This window comes from Porites lutea, chromosome 9 (genome assembly GCF_958299795.1).
Source record: "Porites lutea chromosome 9, jaPorLute2.1, whole genome shotgun sequence".
In the NCBI taxonomy this organism is placed as follows: domain Eukaryota; kingdom Metazoa; phylum Cnidaria; class Anthozoa; order Scleractinia; family Poritidae; genus Porites; species Porites lutea.
Window position 1 is genome coordinate 17,790,376 of NC_133209.1, and position 21,924 is coordinate 17,812,299.

General features: G+C 39.7%; 3 protein-coding genes and 1 pseudogene across 5 annotated transcripts; 3 read left to right on the plus strand and 1 right to left on the minus strand.

Moving 5' to 3' along the window:
• Positions 1 to 2,243: 2,243 nt before the first annotated feature.
• LOC140948720 (uncharacterized) lies at positions 2,244 to 5,737 on the plus strand. Of its 3 annotated transcripts, none has more exons than XR_012167083.1 (3): positions 2,244 to 2,999; positions 3,430 to 4,850; positions 5,598 to 5,737. XR_012167083.1 is itself a non-coding variant. In XM_073397988.1 (3 exons), the coding sequence occupies exons 1-2, from the start codon at positions 2,251 to 2,253 to the stop codon at positions 4,220 to 4,222; spliced, it is 1,542 nt and encodes a 513-aa protein (XP_073254089.1). In that variant the 5' UTR covers positions 2,244 to 2,250; the 3' UTR covers positions 4,223 to 4,246; positions 5,598 to 5,723. The 3 variants fall into 3 exon arrangements, 2 of the variants coding, with proteins under 2 accessions (XP_073254089.1, XP_073254087.1); XM_073397988.1 differs by having other exon boundaries at positions 3,430 to 4,246; positions 5,598 to 5,723; XM_073397986.1 differs by lacking the exon at positions 5,598 to 5,737 and having other exon boundaries at positions 3,430 to 5,018.
• Positions 5,738 to 7,666: 1,929 nt separating this feature from the next.
• Positions 7,667 to 8,468, minus strand: LOC140948721 (uncharacterized). The gene is made up of 2 exons (XM_073397989.1): positions 8,350 to 8,468; positions 7,667 to 8,253 (listed from the first exon to the last, which is right to left on the minus strand). Exons 1-2 carry the CDS (start codon positions 8,447 to 8,449, stop codon positions 7,667 to 7,669), a joined length of 687 nt encoding a protein of 228 aa, XP_073254090.1. The 5' UTR covers positions 8,450 to 8,468.
• Positions 8,469 to 14,187: 5,719 nt separating this feature from the next.
• LOC140948982 (uncharacterized) lies at positions 14,188 to 17,270 on the plus strand (annotated as a pseudogene).
• A 2,672-nt stretch (positions 17,271 to 19,942) lies between these two features.
• LOC140947796 (tripeptidyl-peptidase 1-like) lies at positions 19,943 to 21,924 on the plus strand. The gene has a single exon (XM_073396993.1). The coding sequence runs from the start codon at positions 20,005 to 20,007 to the stop codon at positions 21,718 to 21,720; it is 1,716 nt and encodes a 571-aa protein (XP_073253094.1). The 5' UTR covers positions 19,943 to 20,004; the 3' UTR covers positions 21,721 to 21,924.

Genomic DNA, 21,924 nt, shown 5'->3' on the forward strand with positions numbered 1-21,924 from the left:
TCGTCATTACGAGCAGAATTTTCATGTATTTTCGAAGAAAACACTGCTAGGCATAATTTACCCTCTTGGCTATAGTTTCGCAGCTAAAAATTGCCATTTATTGATCATGCAACCATTTATTGCTCATGGACCCGAGATAAGTGTTACAGGCAAATTTAAGTGACAAAATCGTATTTTTTGTCTTCTTTTTGTAACATTCATAAGATCTTACTCTTTCCACAGGAGTCAATGCACATAACTAGCTCGGTTAAGATCTTCACAGTAAGTTGTCAGACAATGAATTATGCATTCTTAAATGAGGACGACAGACGATTTCCCTTTTGAAATACAGAAAATATTTTTTCAGTTATAGTTTCAACCTGTTTGAATATTTGTCCAATTTGCAGTCTTTTCTCCACTATTTTCAAATGGGAAGCTAGGAAGAAAGTGAAATATGATCATGTTGTTTACAGATGGAAGTTGAGGTTTTAACAAAAGCCTGGTAGTAAAATCGCTCCAGGACGAATAATCAGTTCAAAAAGGTTCCGATCCAGGAATTCACTAAAGGTAAATTGGTAGGAAGACCAAAATTAAGCGACCGCAATATAATAGCCCATATTTGCACACAAAGTGTGGTTTTACCAGGAGAAGATTACCATTATCTGAACGCCTGGAACAGGCTAGGAGAAGATAAGTTTCTAATTCCGCATACTCGAAACAAAGACAACATCTCAGTCTTGTACACGAAATTTCAGAAACAAAAAAAACGCACCCCCTTTCGGCTAAAATAGTTTAACAAGCTCCCCGAAAGCTAATTCAATTATTTATGGTGAGTGTGGGCGACCATTTGAGGTGATACGGAGCACTCATGAACAGGAAGTATAATCAGTTTTACCACGCTCAAGTTATGACGCGTAAATGGTGGAAGACCCTGGCTTGACTATCAGCCGCGGTTCTGAAAGTGAGCCCACGCTCGTCCCCGTTACCTCCCCCCCATAAAAAGGGACTGAAGAGAGCGGGGGAGATCGAGTCTGTGGTAAACCATGAGAAAACTTGATCCTTCCAAAACGGGAGGGAGGGCTCCACCGTCTGCGTACTTAGGAACAGGAAGCGGATGATTTCTTTGCCCGTTGTTGTCGCGGCAGAAATAGCCGGAGCAAACATGCGGAATGCAATGCAAACAGGTAGGCTTCAGGTCATTATCCGTTTTCTTCTTACTTTCATCCAATAAGCAATGACTTGGCGGACGATATTGTCTCTTTTAACGATGCCTTTAGGGTGATAAATCTACAATGAATGAGGAGTGTCGTACACTGTTAATGTTTCGTCACTCCTCGCCACCTCCGTTCATCTCGTACAGCTCGCGGACCTTACCCCGGGGAGACTCCCATATAAAAGTGACGGGGATGCTCGTCGTCTCATTTTGGGGTGTAAATTGCAGATTTTGGTCTCACTTAGGGTATCGCTTAGCACTGTGCATAAAGAAATTTACAAAAAAATGCCCTGTGTTTGATCACACAGAAATCTCTCTTAGGGGTCTGTTTAAGCTTGAGCCACATCCACATTGTTCTCCCTTGGGGTTTAATATGAATTTTCCGACGAGCATCCCGTTACTTTTATATGGGAATGCCCCCGGATCACACATTTGAAATTAATCAGCTGAGAGCACATGCGTCCCAAGCCCACGTTACGAGTATGTTATGTAAATTTACTTTCTCACAACAAAGTCGGTGTCGCGTTACAGGCAACCGCTGAGGCTTTGTATGAGGAATAAAATACTGAGGTCTGCAAACACTAAACATCATTATTTTTACGCTTTTTTCAATAAGATAAATACAGGGGACCTATCTTTGATGTATTCCTGCTTTTGTGTGTGTGTGTGAGTTCATCGATTTAGTCGGTTTTTTTGGATGTTATTGTGTGACCCCTGTCACTCTCTTCATAACATTATGTGAAAAGTTGTGAGAAGGATTAATCCCCTCAGTCAGGTATTATGCTACGCCAAACGTGACAAAATATCAAAGATTCAACTTTATAATTCAAATCCACCAATTCACTATCAAGATTGATAAAATTAACATCAATTTGCTTGTTGAATATGTCAAGATGGTATAATTTAATGTCAATTCCCACGTGTTTCATGTCATGTATCAAGAGACACGTTTTCTAAATCAAGATGCACGTTTTTTAAATCAAGAAGGGAGACGACAATTTTTGATCAGTTTTGTTTCCGAGAGGGACTGAAACCGAGCACACAGGCTGGAATTCAAGATGGCTTCTAATCGTTTCTATATTCCAAATGCAAATGAATTTTTCGAAGGTTTGCTCTCCCTTTTGCATCAGTGCGGGGACTGTTTGAACGAAAATACCGATGGGGGGCACGCAGAATTTCTTGCAAGACGTCTAGAGGAATATCAACGCACTTTGCGGGTGATGTATGGTCGAGTTACGGAGTCGGTTCAGGGGAATCAGCTTACCCAAGATTTGGAACTTTTAATGCAGGTAGTAGACTCCAGATTACAATCACTTGCAACACTATACAGTGACTATCATTATCAAGGCAGTACAGAAGAGTTAAGTACTACGCAGAATTCACAGTTATTTATTCTCGAAAGGTCAGGTAATCCTGGGAGGCCTAGATTTGAAATTAGGCAAGAGCAAATTCATGGACTAAGAGAGGCATTGGGGTTTCGCTGGGTAGATATTGCAAGGATGCTAGGGATGTCTCCTAGGACACTTAATCGGCGGAGGCAAGAATTTGGTATGCCACTCGGTCAACAGCATAATTTTTCCTCCTTGTCCGACGCAGACCTGGACAATATTGTAAGAGGCATCCTTTCAGTTACCCCACAGTCAGGTGTCGGTTTGGTTCAGGGAGCGCTAAGATCAAGAGGATTGAGAATACAAAGGCGTCGTGTCATTGAAGCACTTCAGAGACTTGACCCAGTCATGTCAGTGTTAAGACAATCTAGAAGAATCATTCGTCGAACCTACCAAGTGCCGGGTCCAAATTCCTTGTGGTATGTTTATAATATTCATATGGTACCATACTGTCTGATATTTTATTGATTTATTTTTGTGATGTTGCTGAAGCCTTGTAGGCAGGATACAGGCTTGATAAAGGGGAAATAAAGAGATAGTGGGTGGTAGAAGTATTTGAAGGGGGAAAGGAATTTGAAGGAAACATGCGGCTTAGAAAGTTAATTCATTTTTACACAGGTACTACAATAACATGTAACATTTTCTTACAGCAAACCTTGTGGATTATTTTCATAACAGATTTGGAACATTTGCCTCCAATTGTTTGAAATCCAAGAGAACAGGCATAATTTGTTACTAGGGATTGACCTCCATGCATGTTTATATTGCTTGTAAATTTGGCTCTTATCCGGGCCAAAGTTCCTAGTATATTTATATAGAAGTACTTACACCTCTGCCTTCCTTTCACAGGCACATCGATGGTGACCATAAGTTGATTGAACCATATCGTATTGTGATACATGGTGGAATTGATGGTTTTTCAAGATTAGTTGTCTATCTTCATGCTTCCACAAATAATCGTGCAAGTACTGTACTGGCACTTTTTAGACAGGCTATCAGCTATTACAATGTTCCATCAAGAGTACGAAGTGACAGGGGTTTGGAAAATGTAGAGGTTGGAAGGTTTATGATACAAACAAGAGGAATGAACAGGGGCAGTATCATAACTGGAAATTCAGTACACAATCAACGGATTGAACGCTTATGGAGAGAAGTTAACAGAATCGTAGTGTCCAGATTCTTGAATGTATTTTTATTCTTGGAAAGCAGGGGGGCTTTCGACCCTAACAATGAGACTCATATTTATGCACTACACTTCGTATTTCTTCCACTGATAAATGTAGCACTTAGTGAACTATCACGACAATGGAATGACCATCCTGTCACAACAGAATCAAACTACAGTCCCAGGCAGCTGTGGACACAAGGAATGCTTCAGCTACGCAGCTCTCAGTTATCTGCAGTCAGAGATGTTATTGAGGGTGAAAATTTAAATTTTGAGGAATTTGGTATTGAAGAGGAAGGTCCTGTACCCTCTATAGAAGTAAGTGAGACAGTTTCTGTTCCTGAATCACCCATACAATTGTCTAATGCTGAAGTGCTATTACTAAGACAAGAGGTTTCTGCAGTGCCTGTAGATGAGCATGGAATAATGTCTTACTTGACAGCTTTGGGAGTACTTGGAAGAATTGAACATTTATAGAGGAATGTTAAAAACTGTTGAAAGGTCAGTAAATTTCTAAAGTAATTGAAATTTGGCTTTTTTACGGGGTTCGTTCAGATTTACGAATCCAAAATTCCACACTTTTTCCAGACTTTTTTCCAAAACAGTAATTTTGTTTACCTGACTCTTTGAAATGTGACATGTAGTGCCTAGGTAGAAGTTCCCCTCAGCTAGTTTTGTATCACTAAACTGCATCAAATAAAAAATCCCCCAGCCTTTTTATGTCTGTCTTATGTCTGATTGAACAATGTTAGGGATGTAGCTAAGGAAAAGCTCAGCAGGCTTATGTATTAACCAACCTGGCTTTTGTACTCAACTGTAACATAGAAATTACTTCATGCCTGTGTTGTCCATTTGAGAAATAGTAAAGGCATCTTTTAAAAAGTGCAATTACTGTTTCTTAGCAATGAATTATCCCTGTACAGGCATCAGTACAGTTACTGGCAACCTTTAGCCAAAAGATAAAAGAGAGAACTAAACATCAGAACAATGGACCCCAACGAATATCATTATGGCTGCTGGCTCAAATGTTGTAATTGCTCAAGGTTCAAGGAAATTCAGTTTTACAGCTTGCCATTTGGGCAAGCTACAGCTAGCCTGTACTAGAGTAAGAGTAATTTTTGCTAGCTCGAACTATATTTCTATGAGCAGGATTGATTACAGTTCCTCTGTAATGTTAATTGCCCAAAACACTTCACTTTTATGTCAGGCAAGTAAAAGACAGAATTTGCAAGCCCCATAGCAAAATTCACTAGTCCTGGTTCCCGCATGTAAGATCAGGAGCTCATCAGGTAGTTTTGATGGAAAATCATGTTAGGGAATAGTAGTCTCTCTAAGAGAGTAGCCACATACAGGAATACACCATTTAGCTACAACCCTAGCAACAAAATGTGGGTTGTTTATGATAAGACGGATTAGAGTGAAAATTTTTTCCCTCTTTTTTTTTTTTAATGTTTCTTTCTGGGATGAACTTTGTCACCATCAATGTCATAATATAATGGAACATTCCTAGCATGCATCAAATTAATGACATACTGTCAACTACTGGTAAACAAAAAACAAGAATACATGATTACTTCAATACCATACAGCAATGAACTTCAACTCAAAAAATTTTGAACCATTAATCAAACAATTAACTTTAAGTCTTGTCAAATCTAGAAGTCTAATTTTCAATCAAATCAATGTATGTTACACTACAAAGATTAGGTCAGTAAAGATCTCAAATTTGTTGGTAAACAACATGGAACAAATTTTCGTCTTATTTTGAGCAAGAGAGCTTAACATAACAAAACGTTCCAAACTGAAGAATGCCTTATTCAAAAACAAACAGTTTTTTTTGTTGACTCCCCAGCCTTTAACCCCTTCCATAACCAAGATGCTGGCATGTAATGGCAGTATTAAGAGCCTTCCTGAATTCGTCATAGCTGCTGTAGATAGTGGGTAATCGAAGGCTGAAGAAACATGTATCTGCATCTGGATACACCATAGCACTGAAACTGATGTTCATCCGAGATGAAGGTAGATAAGGATGTCCTGCCACAAACTGAACCAACTGAGCCAGTGTTGGAAGTGAACTGAAAGGCTGGTCTTTTGCCTCAGCTGACACTGTGAACATGGGGACAATAATGATCATAATGCAGGCTAACGAATCAGAAAATAGAGAGGAGAGGTTGCTACATCACGTTTCCATGGTAGCAAAATTTTTGGAAGACAACAAACCGAAAAAGACACATAAAAAGTCTATTCACACAATTTCAAGATTCACCAATCTTATTCAATTTCAAAGTTTAGAAAATGAAAGCAATAATTTTTTTCACCTTTTTTTTTGGTTAATTGGTTCCATATCGTAGTGGTGCAACGACGGCAAAGAAATGTACCAAATAGCGTGCAAAGTTGTTGTTTGTTAATAAAATCATATTAATTTTTGCCGATCTCCTTTCCATCACCATTGTCGTTGGTTTTGTTGTCATCCAGAAAAAAGTGATACCGTGGTCACATGACATCACACCTCTCCTCTGTATTGCCAAACAAAAGAATCATTTCTGAATTTGATTCTGTAAGTTATGCTTCTCTCAATTTCAACAAGTGGACTTGTACATCCTGGTTCATTGTGAAAAAAGTTATTTTTTTAACGAGTGTGTTTATTTTTTCGTTTCAAACTGAATACTCAGATTCAAAAAAATAAATAATAACATCCTGGCTTGCTTAAACCAACAGCACATTATAAATAATTTATAAAAGATAGTATGCTGTATTCTGGGCCAGTGTTAACAGGACATTCAAAAGTTCGGAATGGCTTTTGCAGTACTGTATTTCATGAGTTATGACTGTTGTTGTGTCATCTGCACATTATACAAAAGAATAAAGTACATGATAATATAACTTTAAACATTACCCGTGTTTGCTACTTCATGTACATATTGTACAAACCAATCATAAGCTTTTTTCTCATCACCCTCCAGAGAGTCAGCAGATGTTTCAATCACTTTTAGGAAATCATCTTTGGTGACCATTGCTTCACTTTGTAAAGGGAACACATACTTTAAAGAGCCGTCAGAAACCTTGAGAAAGTTTATCACAGAGAGACTTTCAAGACCACTTTTTAACTGATCGAGTTCCTCCTTTCTTGTTTTGAATACAAGGTGGAGGATGATTGCTTGGCACGCTCTGTGTTTGTTGTTTAGCTTGACCAATTCATTGGCAAAGCCTGCTTGCATGAGTAGGAGCTGTATGCTGTCATCGTTATAAACGGCATTATACAACATCTCCTCACTCTCAGCATCCTGCATCTAAAATGGAAAGAAACCTCAATTATATGAAACTCTAGTAAATATACTGTAACAGACTGCTGCCTGATAAAAATAAATGGAGAACTAAAGATTAGGGAACTCAAGTAACAACATGCACATGCAAAGTTGTTGTTTTACCAATCTAAACTTATCGCTGTTTTGCCCTTTCCGTTAACATTGCCATCGTCATTGCTTAAGCTCCCTATTACTAGTGTACATCCATATTAAACTGAAAAAATGGAAGTATGACTGTCCTCCTGAGTTTGCCTTTTATCAATGAGGAAATATTAGTTTTACACAAAAATATTGTACAATAGGTTATAGACTTTGGAAATCAGAGACTCAAAGCTTTTGGGCTTTTTGAGGGCAGAGGGAGTTAATTATAGGCAGACCATTTTCTCCAACCTTTTAGCTGCCTCTGAGATATTAAGTAACTAAAAACTTTTAAGAGCAGCTTATTTCACTCAGCAAGGTACTTACAAAAATTATTCAAAAAAACTCTAGTTTGGAATGACATTGAACATATAATTTATTTATGCATATACCACCCATAGTTTTTGTTTGGGAGTCATGGCAGTATTCCCCTGCACTTCCTCCTTTCTTGTAAGAAAAACAAAGTTAATATTGCCTGTCAAATGTTTATATCCAGGGCAAAAAGGAGAGGATCTACCTGTTTTAGTTTCTCACGTATATCCAGGTCGGGGATGTCATCCTTTGAGACATATGGAAGGCACTCATTCATTTCAGCAGTCTTCAAATATTCTGTTATGGCCCGTGACAATCCAGTTATACCAAACCCAGCATGTATAAAACAGTATGCTATCAGCTGACCTGCATACTTATAGTATTGGGAAGCTAAATACTGTTCATTACGAACAGGAATGAGATGGTCTATCTGCCCCTCAAAAAGAATGATGCCACCTTTACCCTCTCGCATGCTGGACATTATCATGTGGCAAAGTTCTCTGGTAAGTCCCTCTGCATCCATCCCATCCTCACCGTCAAACACAACATTTGGCCTTGCCCTCAGGTTGAACTGCCTCGACTTCAAATATCTAAACATGTCTCTCAAAATGTTGGAGTCGTGACTAGCTCTGATGGTTTGCTCAGGAACATATTTGTCAACCATATGATCCCTGAATTCTTTCACCGTTAATTCGGGGGACACATTCAAGGAGGCACTTAGAGGGACATCATCATCATCACTATGTTCAGTTTCTGTCAACAGTAAAAAAACAACATCGTTTGTAAAAAAAACAACATCAATAAAAACTTGTGAAAAAGCTTAGCTTGAAACATTTTACTAGGCAATACCTTCTTTGTTACTCAATATGGAAGTGACAGCCCTGTGGATGTCATAGTTCCAGGCCCGTAGAGTACTTTGCAAGGATTCACGGGTCATGTCTGGGAACATCACTGTCAGTTGCTCAATACAATCTAGAAACAGTCCATTAAATGCAATTTAGAAATAAAGAACAAAACCTATGATATGCTTTCAACATATCTTTGCATACTCATGCCTGTTTCCAGAGGTCATATACATGTAGCACAACAAGGTGAAAACAAGGCTATTAACTTTATTGTACGCTTGATTATCAGTATTCTGTTGATGTACAGTGCATTGGTGGATCAAGGTAAAATGAAACCCTGTAATGTTGCAAACACTGATGTTGCAGCTGCTTCTAAAACAACTATGAAAAGCATGAGGGACATCTTAATTAGCTTCTTATGTTTTCTTTCTAAACTTAGGTCATCAACACCTGCAAATTTTCATATATTTCAGTATGAAATTGAAACAGGTCCTTATGGCAGCATATTTTTGGCAAATTAACATACAGCTGTACAGTCAAGCTATTTAATCTAAATTTCGCTGTCTCCTTGCTTCCATCTCCATGACATGAGAAATAGAGAGAAATTTTATACCTTTGCCTTCTACCTTAAGAAAACACCCAAGAGATATACCTGAGTTGCTATTAGGGTTGGAATGGTTATTGTCAGAGGGACATGCGGCTGGTGTTTGTGCCACTGAAGGATTTTGCTGGACAACATATGGCTGAATGGTGTTGACTGAACATGAAGCCCTTTCTTCCAATATACGGGAACTGCTAGGGTTGGAATGATTGTCGTCAGAGTGACATGTTGCTGGTCTTTGCTCCACTGAAGGATTTTGCTGGACAACATATGGCAAAATGGTGTTCACTGTACATGAATCCCTTTCTTCCAATCCATTTTGCTCTGTAAAGGTGCTACACACATTTTGCTGTGTGTAAGCAAAAGCAGGCGGCAGGTCATCCTCATTTTCCTCACAATCACTGTCACTGTCTTCACCCTTCAGATTGATGGAGAATGTGTCATTACAACACTGGTAATCTATAGTCTCAGTGAAAACTAGTGTAAATTCAATGTACAGTGTATCTTGCATAACAATCACAATGTAGTTGCAAATCAGAGAGATGTGAAGATGGGTTAGGACCATATTGAGAACTACTATAAAAGCTGCCTTACTCTACCTAACAATGTAGGTGATGGCCTCAATAACCTTTGATTTTAGATATCACAAAACTGGCATGTACATCTCTCTGTTAGGAAAGTTTTAGTCAAAGAGCTAATTCCACCCCCCCCCCCCCCAAGGAGTTTTAATGGCCCCCCAACTGTCATTACTTAGTTTAGACACACACTTAGTCATGAGAATAAATTAAGCCCTAAGAGTGACCTGCATTACATGTCTCCTTTCTCTCTTCAATGCTTGATGAAACAAAGTGGCTACAGAACTTCAAAAAGTAATCGCACGAAATAAATAATGCTCTTGTGTAATTTGGGCACCCCTTGGCCAAGTATCGGTGGATAGTATCAGCCGATTGTGTTGACTGATACTTGGCCGAGGGCTGCCCAAACCACACAAGATCCAATTAATTTGCTGGATATTCATTTTAAGAAGATATCACCATTACTTCTTAGCATGAAGGCAGCAAATGAGAAGTTAGATTTTTATATTAGAGTTTGAAGGATTAATTTCTTTCAACAGATTATAATTTCAATCCATCTACAAAAATAACTTACAACTTCAAGAGATCTCCTACTCCTTAGATACACTGGCCCTTGCTTTACAATTCCGAGAAGAACCTTAGCTGTGAAGTCCATTCCTATTGGAAGATTTATTGGATACAGACTACTTCCTATCACTTTCACAAAATCAAACCTGAAAAGAAAAAAAAAAACATCCCCTAAAATCCTCTACGAGGTTTTTGAAAATTTGCTATCAAGGTAAGCAGGGATCCCATTCAACCAATTTCATTGCAACCGTAGCATTGCTACTGATATCAAAAGCACATGGTCAACCTATCCCATCATACTTAGCAGCCTACTACATTACAAAAAGCGGTTTGATTTTTTTATATTTGGAGTGCCAATGCTTGGTTTCCCTATTGTAAACTAAAATCTTCAACCAATTGATCAGTTGCCTGGAAAATGATACCCCATTATAGACCCAAGCTCTCTGATATATATACCCTATCTTAAAGTGAGCTGCTTGAACTGCATCAGCAGTGAGTTTGCATCTGACTGAGCGATTTCCTTGGAAAGAAGATCATGCAAAGACAAATTTTAGCAGTTTAAATAAGGGTCATTGAGCTTACCCAACTTTCTCTCCCCCACCTCCACGTAGTTTATCTCCAAATGCCACGGTTAATCTTTCCTTCAGCTCGCTTTCGGACCAGTGTCTCTCTATTGGAAAACAATCGAGGATAAATCCTTTTTCCTGTAAATTTGCCTTTTTCGCATATTTGGGGACCTTACCCCATGATGGTTTTGGCAATAAAATGGCCTCCTTTAAGGTGGCTCGACTGGATTTTTTGGGGTTGATACCTCCCAACTTTGAGCATTAACTACATCGGCATGAGTAAAGATATGGAAAAATTGTTACCACAACTGTATTATATAAAGATGAAAATTTCTTATGATCTGGGTTTTATTGCAATCGAAGTCGCCATGGCAACGTAATGACGCCATTACGTTTTTCATTTATCTTTGTGTTTCTCTGTTCCAGGAGTTTTTTGAAGAAATCGCTTTAGGGAGTATGTACCTGCTATAATTGCCTCCATTATGGCGTAGTTTGAACAAATTCTATGAGAGCGTTTTCGAAATATTTTGAAATGTAGTTTTAAGGATAATAAAAACAGTGAAATAGCATGCTACCTACACAATTCGCTAATATTTTAAGAAAATGGTAAGCTTTGGAAACGAGGCTTCATCTCGTAGTGGTTTGATTCCATTGAAAACTGCATACAAAAAAAGAGGAGAATTGCTCTGGGCGATCGCGAGTAAGAAGAATTTTATTAACTTGCGTTCAGCTGCTTTTGATACAGTTTTTGGACGTAATTTGGTCCATGTCTAAAAATTTCGCATTTTTCCAAAAACCGCTCGATAAATTTTTCTATAAATTCGACAAGCCCGAGATCAATTGTCAAGAAATATTCCCTGCAAGTTTCAAGAGCATTGAAAATAGGGAAGGCTTTTAAATAGGGCCTCAAATATAACCAATATTCCCCCCAGATCTTGTGTTTACAAGTGAGCGCCCTCATTATTCACTGGCATTGTTTTCAAGTTTCATATGCACGTGCACAACTAGCAAAAGTTATAAATTTGCATCAAAAAGAACCCTCGATTACTTTCCGAAGAAATATCTGGAGTATGCTAATAATTGGCTTGTCGTCACAGACAGCAGTGAGAGCCGAAACGGTGAACGTCACGGCTCATCGTGTAGGATGGAATTCTTAATTATCTTACTCGGGTTATAACATCACAGAAACTCTCACAAAGAGTTGCTCTGATGTTATAATATATCATTAGTCTCTTTACCCGGTAATTAGCATATCCCGAAGATTTAACCGAGGGTCCTTTTTGATGCAAATTCTATCTTTTGGCTAAATGTGCACGTGTATATGAAACTTGAAAACAATGCCAGTGAATAATGAGGACGCTCACTTGTAAACACAAAATCTGGGGGGAAAATTGGCTATATTTGAGGCCCTATTTAAAAGCCTTCCCTATTTTCAATGTTCTTGAAACTTGCAGGGAATATTTCTTGACAATTGATCTCGGGATTGTCGAATTTATAGAAAAATTTATCGAGCGGTTTTTGGAAAAATGCGAAATTTTTAGACATGGACCAAATTACGTCCAAAAACTGTATCAAAAGCAGGTGAATGCAAGTTAATAAAATTCTTCTTACTCGCGATCGCCCAGAGCAATTCCCCTCTTTTGTCGTATGCAGTTTTCAATGGAATCAAACCGCTATGAGATGAAGCCTCGTTTCCAAAGCTTATCATTTTCTTAAAATATTAGCGAATTGTGTAGGTAGCATGCTATTTCACTGTTTTTATTATCCTTAAAACTATATTTCAAAATATTTCGAAAACGCTCTCATAGAATTTGTTCAAACTACGCCATAATGGAGGCAATTATAGCAGGTACATACTCCCTAAAGCGATTTCTTCAAAAAACTCCTGGAACAGAGAAACACAAAGATAAATGAAAAACGTAATGGCGTCATTACGTTGCCATGGCGACTCCGATTGCAATAAAACCCAGATCATAAAAAATTTTCATCTTTATATAATACAGTTGTGGTAACAATTTTTCCATATCTTTACTCATGCCGATGTAGTTAATGCTCAAAGTTGGGAGGTATCAACCCCAAAAAATCCAGTCGAGCCACCTTAAGGTTGGAGGATATTTTGGGGTAGTCGCAGTCTGTGGTCTCGTCACTGGTCGCCCTCGATTTCTTGAGTAGTATGGAGCTTGTCTTCTTTGTCTTCTAGGGTTTGTATGACCGTAATTTTCTTGTGGGTTATACGTGTACTGTAAGCTTGTCAAGGTTTCTGTCGATGTGCTGCACGAATTCGTGCTGCTTGTCGTAGTTTCACTTCTACGTGGCAAGTTAAATCGCCGCCTCAGTTCTTCGTCAGGTGTTGACACGTTTGAGGCCACGTTAGCTCGAGATGTGTTAATTCCTTCTTGTGCTGATCGAATGATTCTTCTGACAAGTTCTTCGATTCCTTCCTCTGCCATGTCTAATGCGGCAGGGCGGGAATGCGGGAATGGGCAAGAATGGGCGGGATTCTTCAAGGAGCATGGCAGCTTTTTCGGTTTCAGTCCCTCTCGGAAACAAAACTGATCAAAAATTGTCGTCTCCCTTCTTGATTTAAAAAACGTGCATCTTGATTTAGAAAATGTGTCTCTTGATACATGACATGAAACACGTGGGAATTGACATTAAATTATACCATCTTGACACATTCAACAAGCAAGTTGATGTTAATTTTATCGATCTTGATAGTGAATTGGTGGATTTGAATTATAAAGTTGCATCTTTGATATTTTGTCACGTTTGGCGTAGCATACAGGTATCGTAACATCAAATCCTTGGATGAAATACCGTATTTCCTGCAATAAGAACCAGGAGGATTATGAAAAGATTTCGAGCCAAAAGTGGGGGCGTTTCTTCAAAGAAGGCGCTTGTATAATTGAGGGGCAACTCTCGCTAAATCATTTCCTTCGACGGGACAAACTGAAATAACATTTCGGCTTAATCTAAAAATTGACAACACATGGAGATTGAAATACTATTACAAAGGAGAGGAAAGTGCTATCCTAATTATATAAAAAAGCTGATCACGACTAGACATCCTTTCTAATAAAAAAAAAGGGAAGGGAAAGAGATGAGGCAGACGTTTAGTTAATAATTTGGCGCTGGACAGAGTAGACCCTTTTTCGGGGAAGCATACACGAACTTAGAATGTTTTAATATTATTTCTATATTTATTGGAATATATACCCAGCCAGAGCCTCTGTGGGGAAAATATGGTATTGTCCCCGTGAACTTTCACAGTAGTCGGCCAAAGCCTAGTCCGCCCGGCCTTGAGACTTTATCTTTCCCAATGAACCAAATCCCGGAAGTGGATTAACAAACTATTTTGCCGCCGGTGATTTCAGTGGATGTATATGTGCGAAAATAAATTGACGGCATTGTTATTTTCTTACAACGAACAGTATATAATATACATGCGGGAGAAATTGACTCATTACCACGCGTTCAAGACAGCATTGCAAACGAGCAGTTATCCCCCGAAGAAGACCCTTTATTTTAGCACAATGAAGCTAATTTTGATTTTCGTTTTCGTCTGTTCACTTGATGTTCTGACGCTGCTGGCTGAAAAGACTGCAGCAGTTAATGAGACCGAAGCAGCTACTTCAGAAAGAAACGGGCGGAGTTCAGATTCCTTTGGTATTCAATATAACTTTTCTTCAAGACAGAAGAGAGGACTGCCAGTCAAAAGCTGCAGTACAGGTTTGTTTCTCGTCATAGGTTTTCTAGTAACGCCCTAGGAAAACATAAGAAAGACAAAAAAAAAACGATTTAATTGAAACTCTGTAAACAGCTGAACAACTTCACGACAAAGGTGAGGTCGCCAGTTATTAGGGGTGGCGAATACGGTAACTTGCATGCGAGCCCCGCCGGAGCTGTTTTGAAAGTTGATGATCTCCAAAAGCTTGAAGAATTTATTCGTCAAAAATTTAAGATCTCCTCTTTCTATCCCGATTGCTTTCAAATTATTAGCTTGGTTTGGATTTACTGTTGACCATGCATATGCGTGTAGGATAAATTCCTTTTCGATATTTTCCGTATGCAGGTTTATACTACCCCTACACTGGTTCTACTGACTGAGTACGTTCATAAGATTAGTAATTCAGGCTTCATGTAGTACGATGACTTTTTTCAGCCCCAAACTCGTCCTTGAAAAACGAGTTAAAAACTGCAAACTTTGGAAAGTAGATGACCCACAGTTGCAAACGGTCAAACTGTTCAAACGGTCAAGCTGTTTAAAGAAATAAGTAACAATCCCGAACACAAACTACTAGTATTTTGCCGAACTAGCACTGAGTCTTAGTCTGAGAAGGAACCGAAGTTTTCATGTCCCCATCGGTAAAACAGACAATCTAAAGAATGCTTTTTAAAGTAATTGTATATAGGCGATTTTATTATTAGGGGATTTTATGGTTTTAAATTCTAGCGTACTTAAATTGTTTGTATTATTTTGTAACGTCATATTCAATGCCGCTCTGGAGCTATAATTGAATTCTATATCTATATATCTAATTGCTGGAGCAAAATAGGCCTTCAGTAGAAGGTTTGTTAGTGCATTAAGTTGTCAATTTATCATTCAGTTCTGACTATTTAATTTCATAAAAAGTTATCATTAATCTAGTTTTTATCTCGTGCTAATTCTTGATGTACGGTTAATAGTAGAAGAGGAAAAACAAGAAGACTCTCGCACTCGTTCTTATCACCGATGTTAAAACTCTACGATGATCGAAACAAAATACGTCACAATCAAAAGGCCAAGAATGCCACATCAAACTCCGAGACGTGCGACCCGTGTTTTCCGGCAAAAATGTTGCATTTTGCAGGTTGTGGATCCAGAAAATTAAGAAAAAAGTGGGAGCTAGGATATTTCCTAGCTCTAGACATACTTTTCATTTCTGGATAAAATAACTCTTAAAGCATCTGTGTCAAAAAAACAACGTTGTAGAAGAATCACTGATGACAATTCTGGCAATTTCAGACAGGTGGGGCGTGGGACGGGGGGCGAGGGCCTCCTCGAAGCCTATCCGCCCATGGTTTGACCCGGAAGAGTTTTCTGAGCCTTCGCTTTTTTTGTTCAGATGCTTTTACTAGGATCGGATCAGCAAAATTGACATGGCGTGCGATGGTGTGGGAAGAATATTCGGTAACCTGCCCGCAATCCACTGTGCATTGAGAAAGAGGACCAACAGGAATAAGGCTTTGTTATATCTATCAAAGAAAGTTGACAATGAGCTGTCTTTATTGTTGGACAAAGGCTAGAAGCTCAGGGCCAACCAAAGACTTTATTTTTTAATTGGCTATTTCGCGAGGGAGCAAATTATATTGCCTACAAATTTTTATGAATTTCGATAAAGGTGAACATGTCTTGTACATCCGATCAGTCGTTCAAGATATTCGGAGTTTTCCCTCCGAATTTCCGAGGTTGTGTTTTCACTTTTTACCTGCAGACCAAGATATTGCGATTATTGTTTTATCTCTTGATCATTTTGGTATTAATGCAAAACGACTCACAGTAAATTTTTGTAATAAAAAAGTTCTCGAACTTTCGATCGGAACAATCAGGGTAGCTAACGGTTTCGGATGAGACGAAAAAGCCAACTAAAACTTTCGTGACGACCAAAGTTCCCCAAGGGCATGAAAATAGATAAATAGAGAGTCAATTAACTGAACAGGCTTTCATAGGGAGGTGAGGTGCTTAAAAGAAAAAGGAGGCTTTTTTTTTTGGGGGGGGGGGGGCTTATTTACTTTAGCGAAGATTATAAAGTATCAATTCTCCATAAAATCTAGAATGTAACGTGGAAAAGCACAGGCTAATTAAGCAAGAGGTCGTATAGCCGAAGATCAAAAACAAACTTGAAGTTCCAACACATAAATAAATCATGCTGATGATAGTGGATCAGTGCATATGTAGTGATACGGTTTATCATTTAGGGATAAAGGTGGAGGGGAGGGGGGCTTAATAACTTCCTTCCTCCGGAAAAGCGGGCTTGTTAGAGGGGGTTTATTTGAGAGGGGGGAGTTACAGAGGTAGAGGAGTTACAGTACACTGTGTTTGAACTTTCAGGTCGTTGGCGCAAGGTTAACTCCTCTCCCGTGTGTTTTGGTGCCAGAAATCACCAGTTTGGAAGGTTTTACATGCCATCCTCTGGAAGATTAGCCGCTGTGAAGCTGGTCCGTCTATATGGCTACGTGTCCTGCAAGACATCAGTGGGTGTTGACAATTGGACTTACTGGGGCTGTGGTTATTCTCAGGTGCAACATAAGGTTAACGTAGTCATAACAACGTCAACCAACCGCATTCTTTTCCCGCCAAACCAGTTATTATCAAGCACGCACGGAGGTGAAGGCAAATGGCACCATATAATAGGGTACAATTCATGGTCCCAGAGCTTGTCTTGTCAGTTTTCTCTCATCCTCACTGGATCTCTTACCTTCAGCAGTTACGTGTGTGGTATGGCGAAGACTTGATGGATTGGGGCGAAAGCGACAATGGTGGAAGAGTGTGCTGTGATGTTTTTGCTCTCTACGTTTAAGTTTCTTGCCTAAGGGCAGATTTTAGCTTTTTAGATTTTCTGTTTAGGGGTGGGTCGAGCGGCCCGCGGCCACCCCTTTTTCTTGGAAATTTTGTATTATTTTGTCTAGAATTCTCAGAAAATTAAAAAGTATCTAGATAGCTGGCAAGTGTCTCGGCCACCCCTTTCTAAATTTTCTGGATCTGCCCCTTTTGCAAGAGATTTGCTTTTATAGGGCTAAGGAAAGCATAACAAGACTTATTAGTTTTCAGCACGATTAGTAAATTTGAGTTGCCTGTCAGTGTTTTTCTGTAAAATGTCACAATGGCTCAGGACGAACGCTTAGTTCTTTATGGTCAACCTTGGCCCTAGGCCGTCTAGAGATCCATATCGCTCTTTCAAATCCCAATATTGATGTCAGAGAATCCTCGCTCAGGGTTATTATGTTGCCATCGTTAGTCTATCTCTACCTTGAACTTGACATTGAGCAAGATGAAATACGCAAGACCTTGTTTATCCACAACCAAAAAACTGAATGAATTGAATGATTTTGCCCCTTTTGCTTGATTATTCCTAGTATTTTGGACAAGGGGGCGTCTAGTACAACTGCATTTTAACAGCGTAAACGGGTTGTTGATTCAGTGGATAAGAGGGGTGTATTTGGGAGTGGGCGTTTATTAGCCTGCTTCGCAATCAATTTAATCTCGGCTCGGCCAGTGTTTCGATACTGTTTCGCAGACGGACTTAACCACGGTTCAGTATCGACTACGGCGCATGCTAGCGTTTATTGGGTCTTTTACGGTATAGTTCATTTCAGTGAAAGCTGAAGTCATTGTGACTAGTGCACACCTAAAGTCATCAACGCTTTTTGTGATCAGAAACACCGTTTTTGAGTGCTAAGGAATCCTCTGAATGGAGGTTAAACCCAGGTTTCGGAAACTAGAAAAAGAGTCCCTTTTCCCTGAATAGAGGTGTCCCTCAAATAGAGGTGACACTGATAAAATAAAAGATTATAGTATTGCTGGTTTTCAGTGTCACGCCATTCAATATTGATCAAAATAAAAATCAAAACCGTACAATAGATAAAGTCTAGAATCTGGGAAATGAAAGGAGGTATAATATATTATATGCAAAGACCCTCGCCAAATTTCAGGTCAGCGGAATATTTCGTATATGAGATATTCGAAGAAACGTTTTACCCAAATATATAGAGATTTGTTTGGAGAGACCATGCTGGTGATGCCCATCCGGATGAGCAGCAACATGGCGGACGGAAACCAACAGAAACATCTGTTACCGAGTTTTGCCAGCTACAAATAAAAGCGTGAATTTATTCTTCGAAGAACTCATAAACATGAAAGTAATACTTTTTCTAATACATGAACTGTTTAGATAGCAAAATTCCCTGAAATAAGTCATTTTTTTCAACCTACATAACAGCTCTCTTGGCCGTCATGTAAATGCCGCGTCACGCAAAAGCTTAGAAATTCAAGCGTACTCTATCACAAAACCAAGAACCCTTTTGAAGAGAAAATGTGTATGAAAATTAGTTTTCAGCTGCTCTAATACATCGTGAAAGTAAAATCTCCGTAAGATCGATAGTTTTGTAGTTTGAATTTTAGTGACATCATGTGAAAACCAGCAATAAAAAATTTTGCGGGACCAAATCATGTGTTCCCTGAATGAAGGAATCCCTTGAATGGAGGAGGTGTCCCAAAGCAGGGGCGGATCCAGGATTTTTTGTAGGAAGGGGTGCACTCGTCTCTTGCTCTACTTCAACACCAATAAACCACATAGTTTTTTTTTCTGTTTTGCGGAATACCAGTTGCATTAGAAAACCGCAGGTCATCTCAGGGGGGGGGGGGTGCGCACCCCCTGCACCCTCCCCCTAGATCCGCCCCTGCAAAGGAAAGGTTTCACTGTAAAGTATTATCGAATGATCCTGAAAATAAAACCGCCGAAGATAATGACTGCGGACGAACATAACAGCGCCCCTCACTCGGAAGGCTTCGTTTTCCGAATGCTTCGTCCTTCACGCAACGTTCTTTCTCATTGCGCCGAGCATTGGATAATATGGTACCAGATTTGTATTACACGATCGTCAAGTTCATAATATGTTCTACAGTAAAGAAAGGCTATTCGCTCTATCAACTGTTAAAATTTAACTACAATCAAGGTCAAAAACAACTTCTCTGCGCCGTGAGTCAGGGGCACCCAACGAGAATATAGTTCAAAACCACATAAACATAGCATTGTTGAACGTACTTTAGTATTTAAACGGTAGATAAAGGCTTATTTTTATCCTCTAAAAATTTTTCATCTGTTCGGATTTCCTAGCTGAAAGTATAGTGATCCGAAAATTATAGGGATCGAAATTTTCCTTTTCGAAAATTTCAGCCAGAAAAAAAGGCTCCCGAAAATTCTAGGTGACCTTTTTAGGGTAAAAATCCGTTAAAAATGGGCAATTATACCTTTTTTTTGAAGTTCGAAAATTCTGAGGCAAGCAAGCAAGAAATTTTTCAAAAAATGATCCGAAAATTCTAGACTTCAAATCGTCTTCCGAACAGACAATTTTCCGAAAATTGTCGTTGGGTGCCCTTGGTGAGTGCATATTCCATAAAAACACCGAGTGAAGGTTGGCATATCGGCAGGTACTTCATATATGATTCCTATAGTGTACCGATAAATAGATTTGGTAATCCGCTGGTCAAGAAAAACGCAGCTTCTGAATACCGGTGACTTCCCGGAACCTTCCCGGGGCAGTCCCGGGGCAATCACATGATTATCTTCAGTTTCAGGTGACTCTCCAAGATGGAAGGTGTAAAGTCTGTGCTAGTCACATTTTTTCTCACCTTCTTCGGACTTTGCTCCGCCAAACCATCAACCCAAGAGTACGTGCTACTGGAAAAGAACCATGATGTCGAAGCTTGGCGAGTGGAAGGCTGGGAAAAGCTCGAGCGACTTCGATCGTCGGAAGAAATATTTCTGACCTTCGCTCTCAAGCAAAGTAACTTGGAATCTTTGGAACGTATCTTCTGGGAAGTTTCTGATCCGAAATCTGAGGAGTATGGAAAGCATCTGTCCTTGTCTAACCTAACACAGCTGATAGCGCCATCGGAAGCGACGATTTCGGCCGTTCAGAGATGGCTCCGAAGTTATGGCGTCCATTCAAGCGACTGCAGCTCCATTCTCACGAAAGATTTCATGACTTGCCGGATGTCTTGCCAATCGGCTGAAGCGATGCTTGTTGGCGCAAAATTTTATCGTTTTAAGCACGCCAAACTTTCCAAGCCCGTTGTTCGTTCGGATCAACTCTACTCTGTTCCGAAGAGTATTACGCCGCATGTTGACTTTGTGGGTGGGGTACTTCGCCTTCCAGCTGTTAACGGCCCATCTTCGCCCAAAGTTTTTGAACATGAATTTTTAGACAGCATGTTAATAAGGGATCGAATCCACATCGGTGTCTTCCCGAGTGTTTTACGAGAGCGCTATAATGTGTCTGATGTTGTTGGAACCCATCCTGACAACCGCCAGTCAGTGGCACAGTTCCTGGAACAGTACTACAGTCCTACCGATTTAGAGGAATTTTTCTACCTCTTTGGTAGCTCCTTCAAGCACCTGGAGAAAATGACCAAAGTTATTGGCCCGGACAGTGGACGCTCTGGTATAGAAGCCAGTTTGGACACCCAGTACATCATGAGTCTTGGTGCCATGGTACCAACGTGGTTCTGGAGCACTGCTGGTCGCCATGAATCACAAGAGCCCTTTTTAGAGTGGCTTCTGGATGTAAGCAATCGTTCTGAGGTGCCATGGGTGCATAGTGTTAGCTATAGTGACAATGAGGATACACTTGATGTAGCTTACATGAACAGGATCAATGTGGAGTTCCAAAAAGCTGGTGTAAGGGGGCTGACATTCTTATTTGCAAGTGGTGACAATGGTGCAGGTTGCAAAAAAAAGAAATTCCGACCTATGTATCCGTCGTCTTCTCCATATGTTACCACTGTTGGAGGAACAGCTTTTGACGATCCCTTCACCGTGTCTGACGAGTATGCCTATGACATCAGCGGTGGAGGATTCAGTAATGTATTCTCTCGTCCTTCGTACCAAACTGAAGTTGTTGAAAACTACCTGAAATCGGGGCCTCATATCCCACCCCCATCGTATTTCAACCAAACCGGCCGTGGATTTCCTGACATCTCAGCTGTGTGTAACCACTTCTGGATCGTCAACAACATGGTCCCTGTTCCAGGTGTGATGGGAACATCGGCTTCTACTCCGACAGTAGCTGGCATCATTTCATTGCTAAATGATGCACGGTTACAAAAAAACAAGTCTACGCTAGGATTCTTGAACCCCTTTTTGTATCAGAATGCTGCAACTATGTACGATGTCACCTCTGGATACAATGACGGATGTCTGTCTGGGGATACTGGGTTTTATGCTACCACTGGCTGGGATCCAGTGACTGGTTCTGGTACTCCTAACTTCCCAGCAATGGTAAAGGCAGCTCTTAATTACCAGTAAAATTGTATTGGGCATTTTTTTGATCAAGAACAGATTCAGGGTGAGAGCGCATTGGTGGAAGGTAGACTGTACATCATAGAAAGTTTATTACAAAAATCTTTGCTACTACAAGTTTTATTTTCAGATAATATGACATGAATTTTCCAAACACAATTATATTGAACTGAAATCATTAATCATAAATAAAAAGCACTCATTACTGCT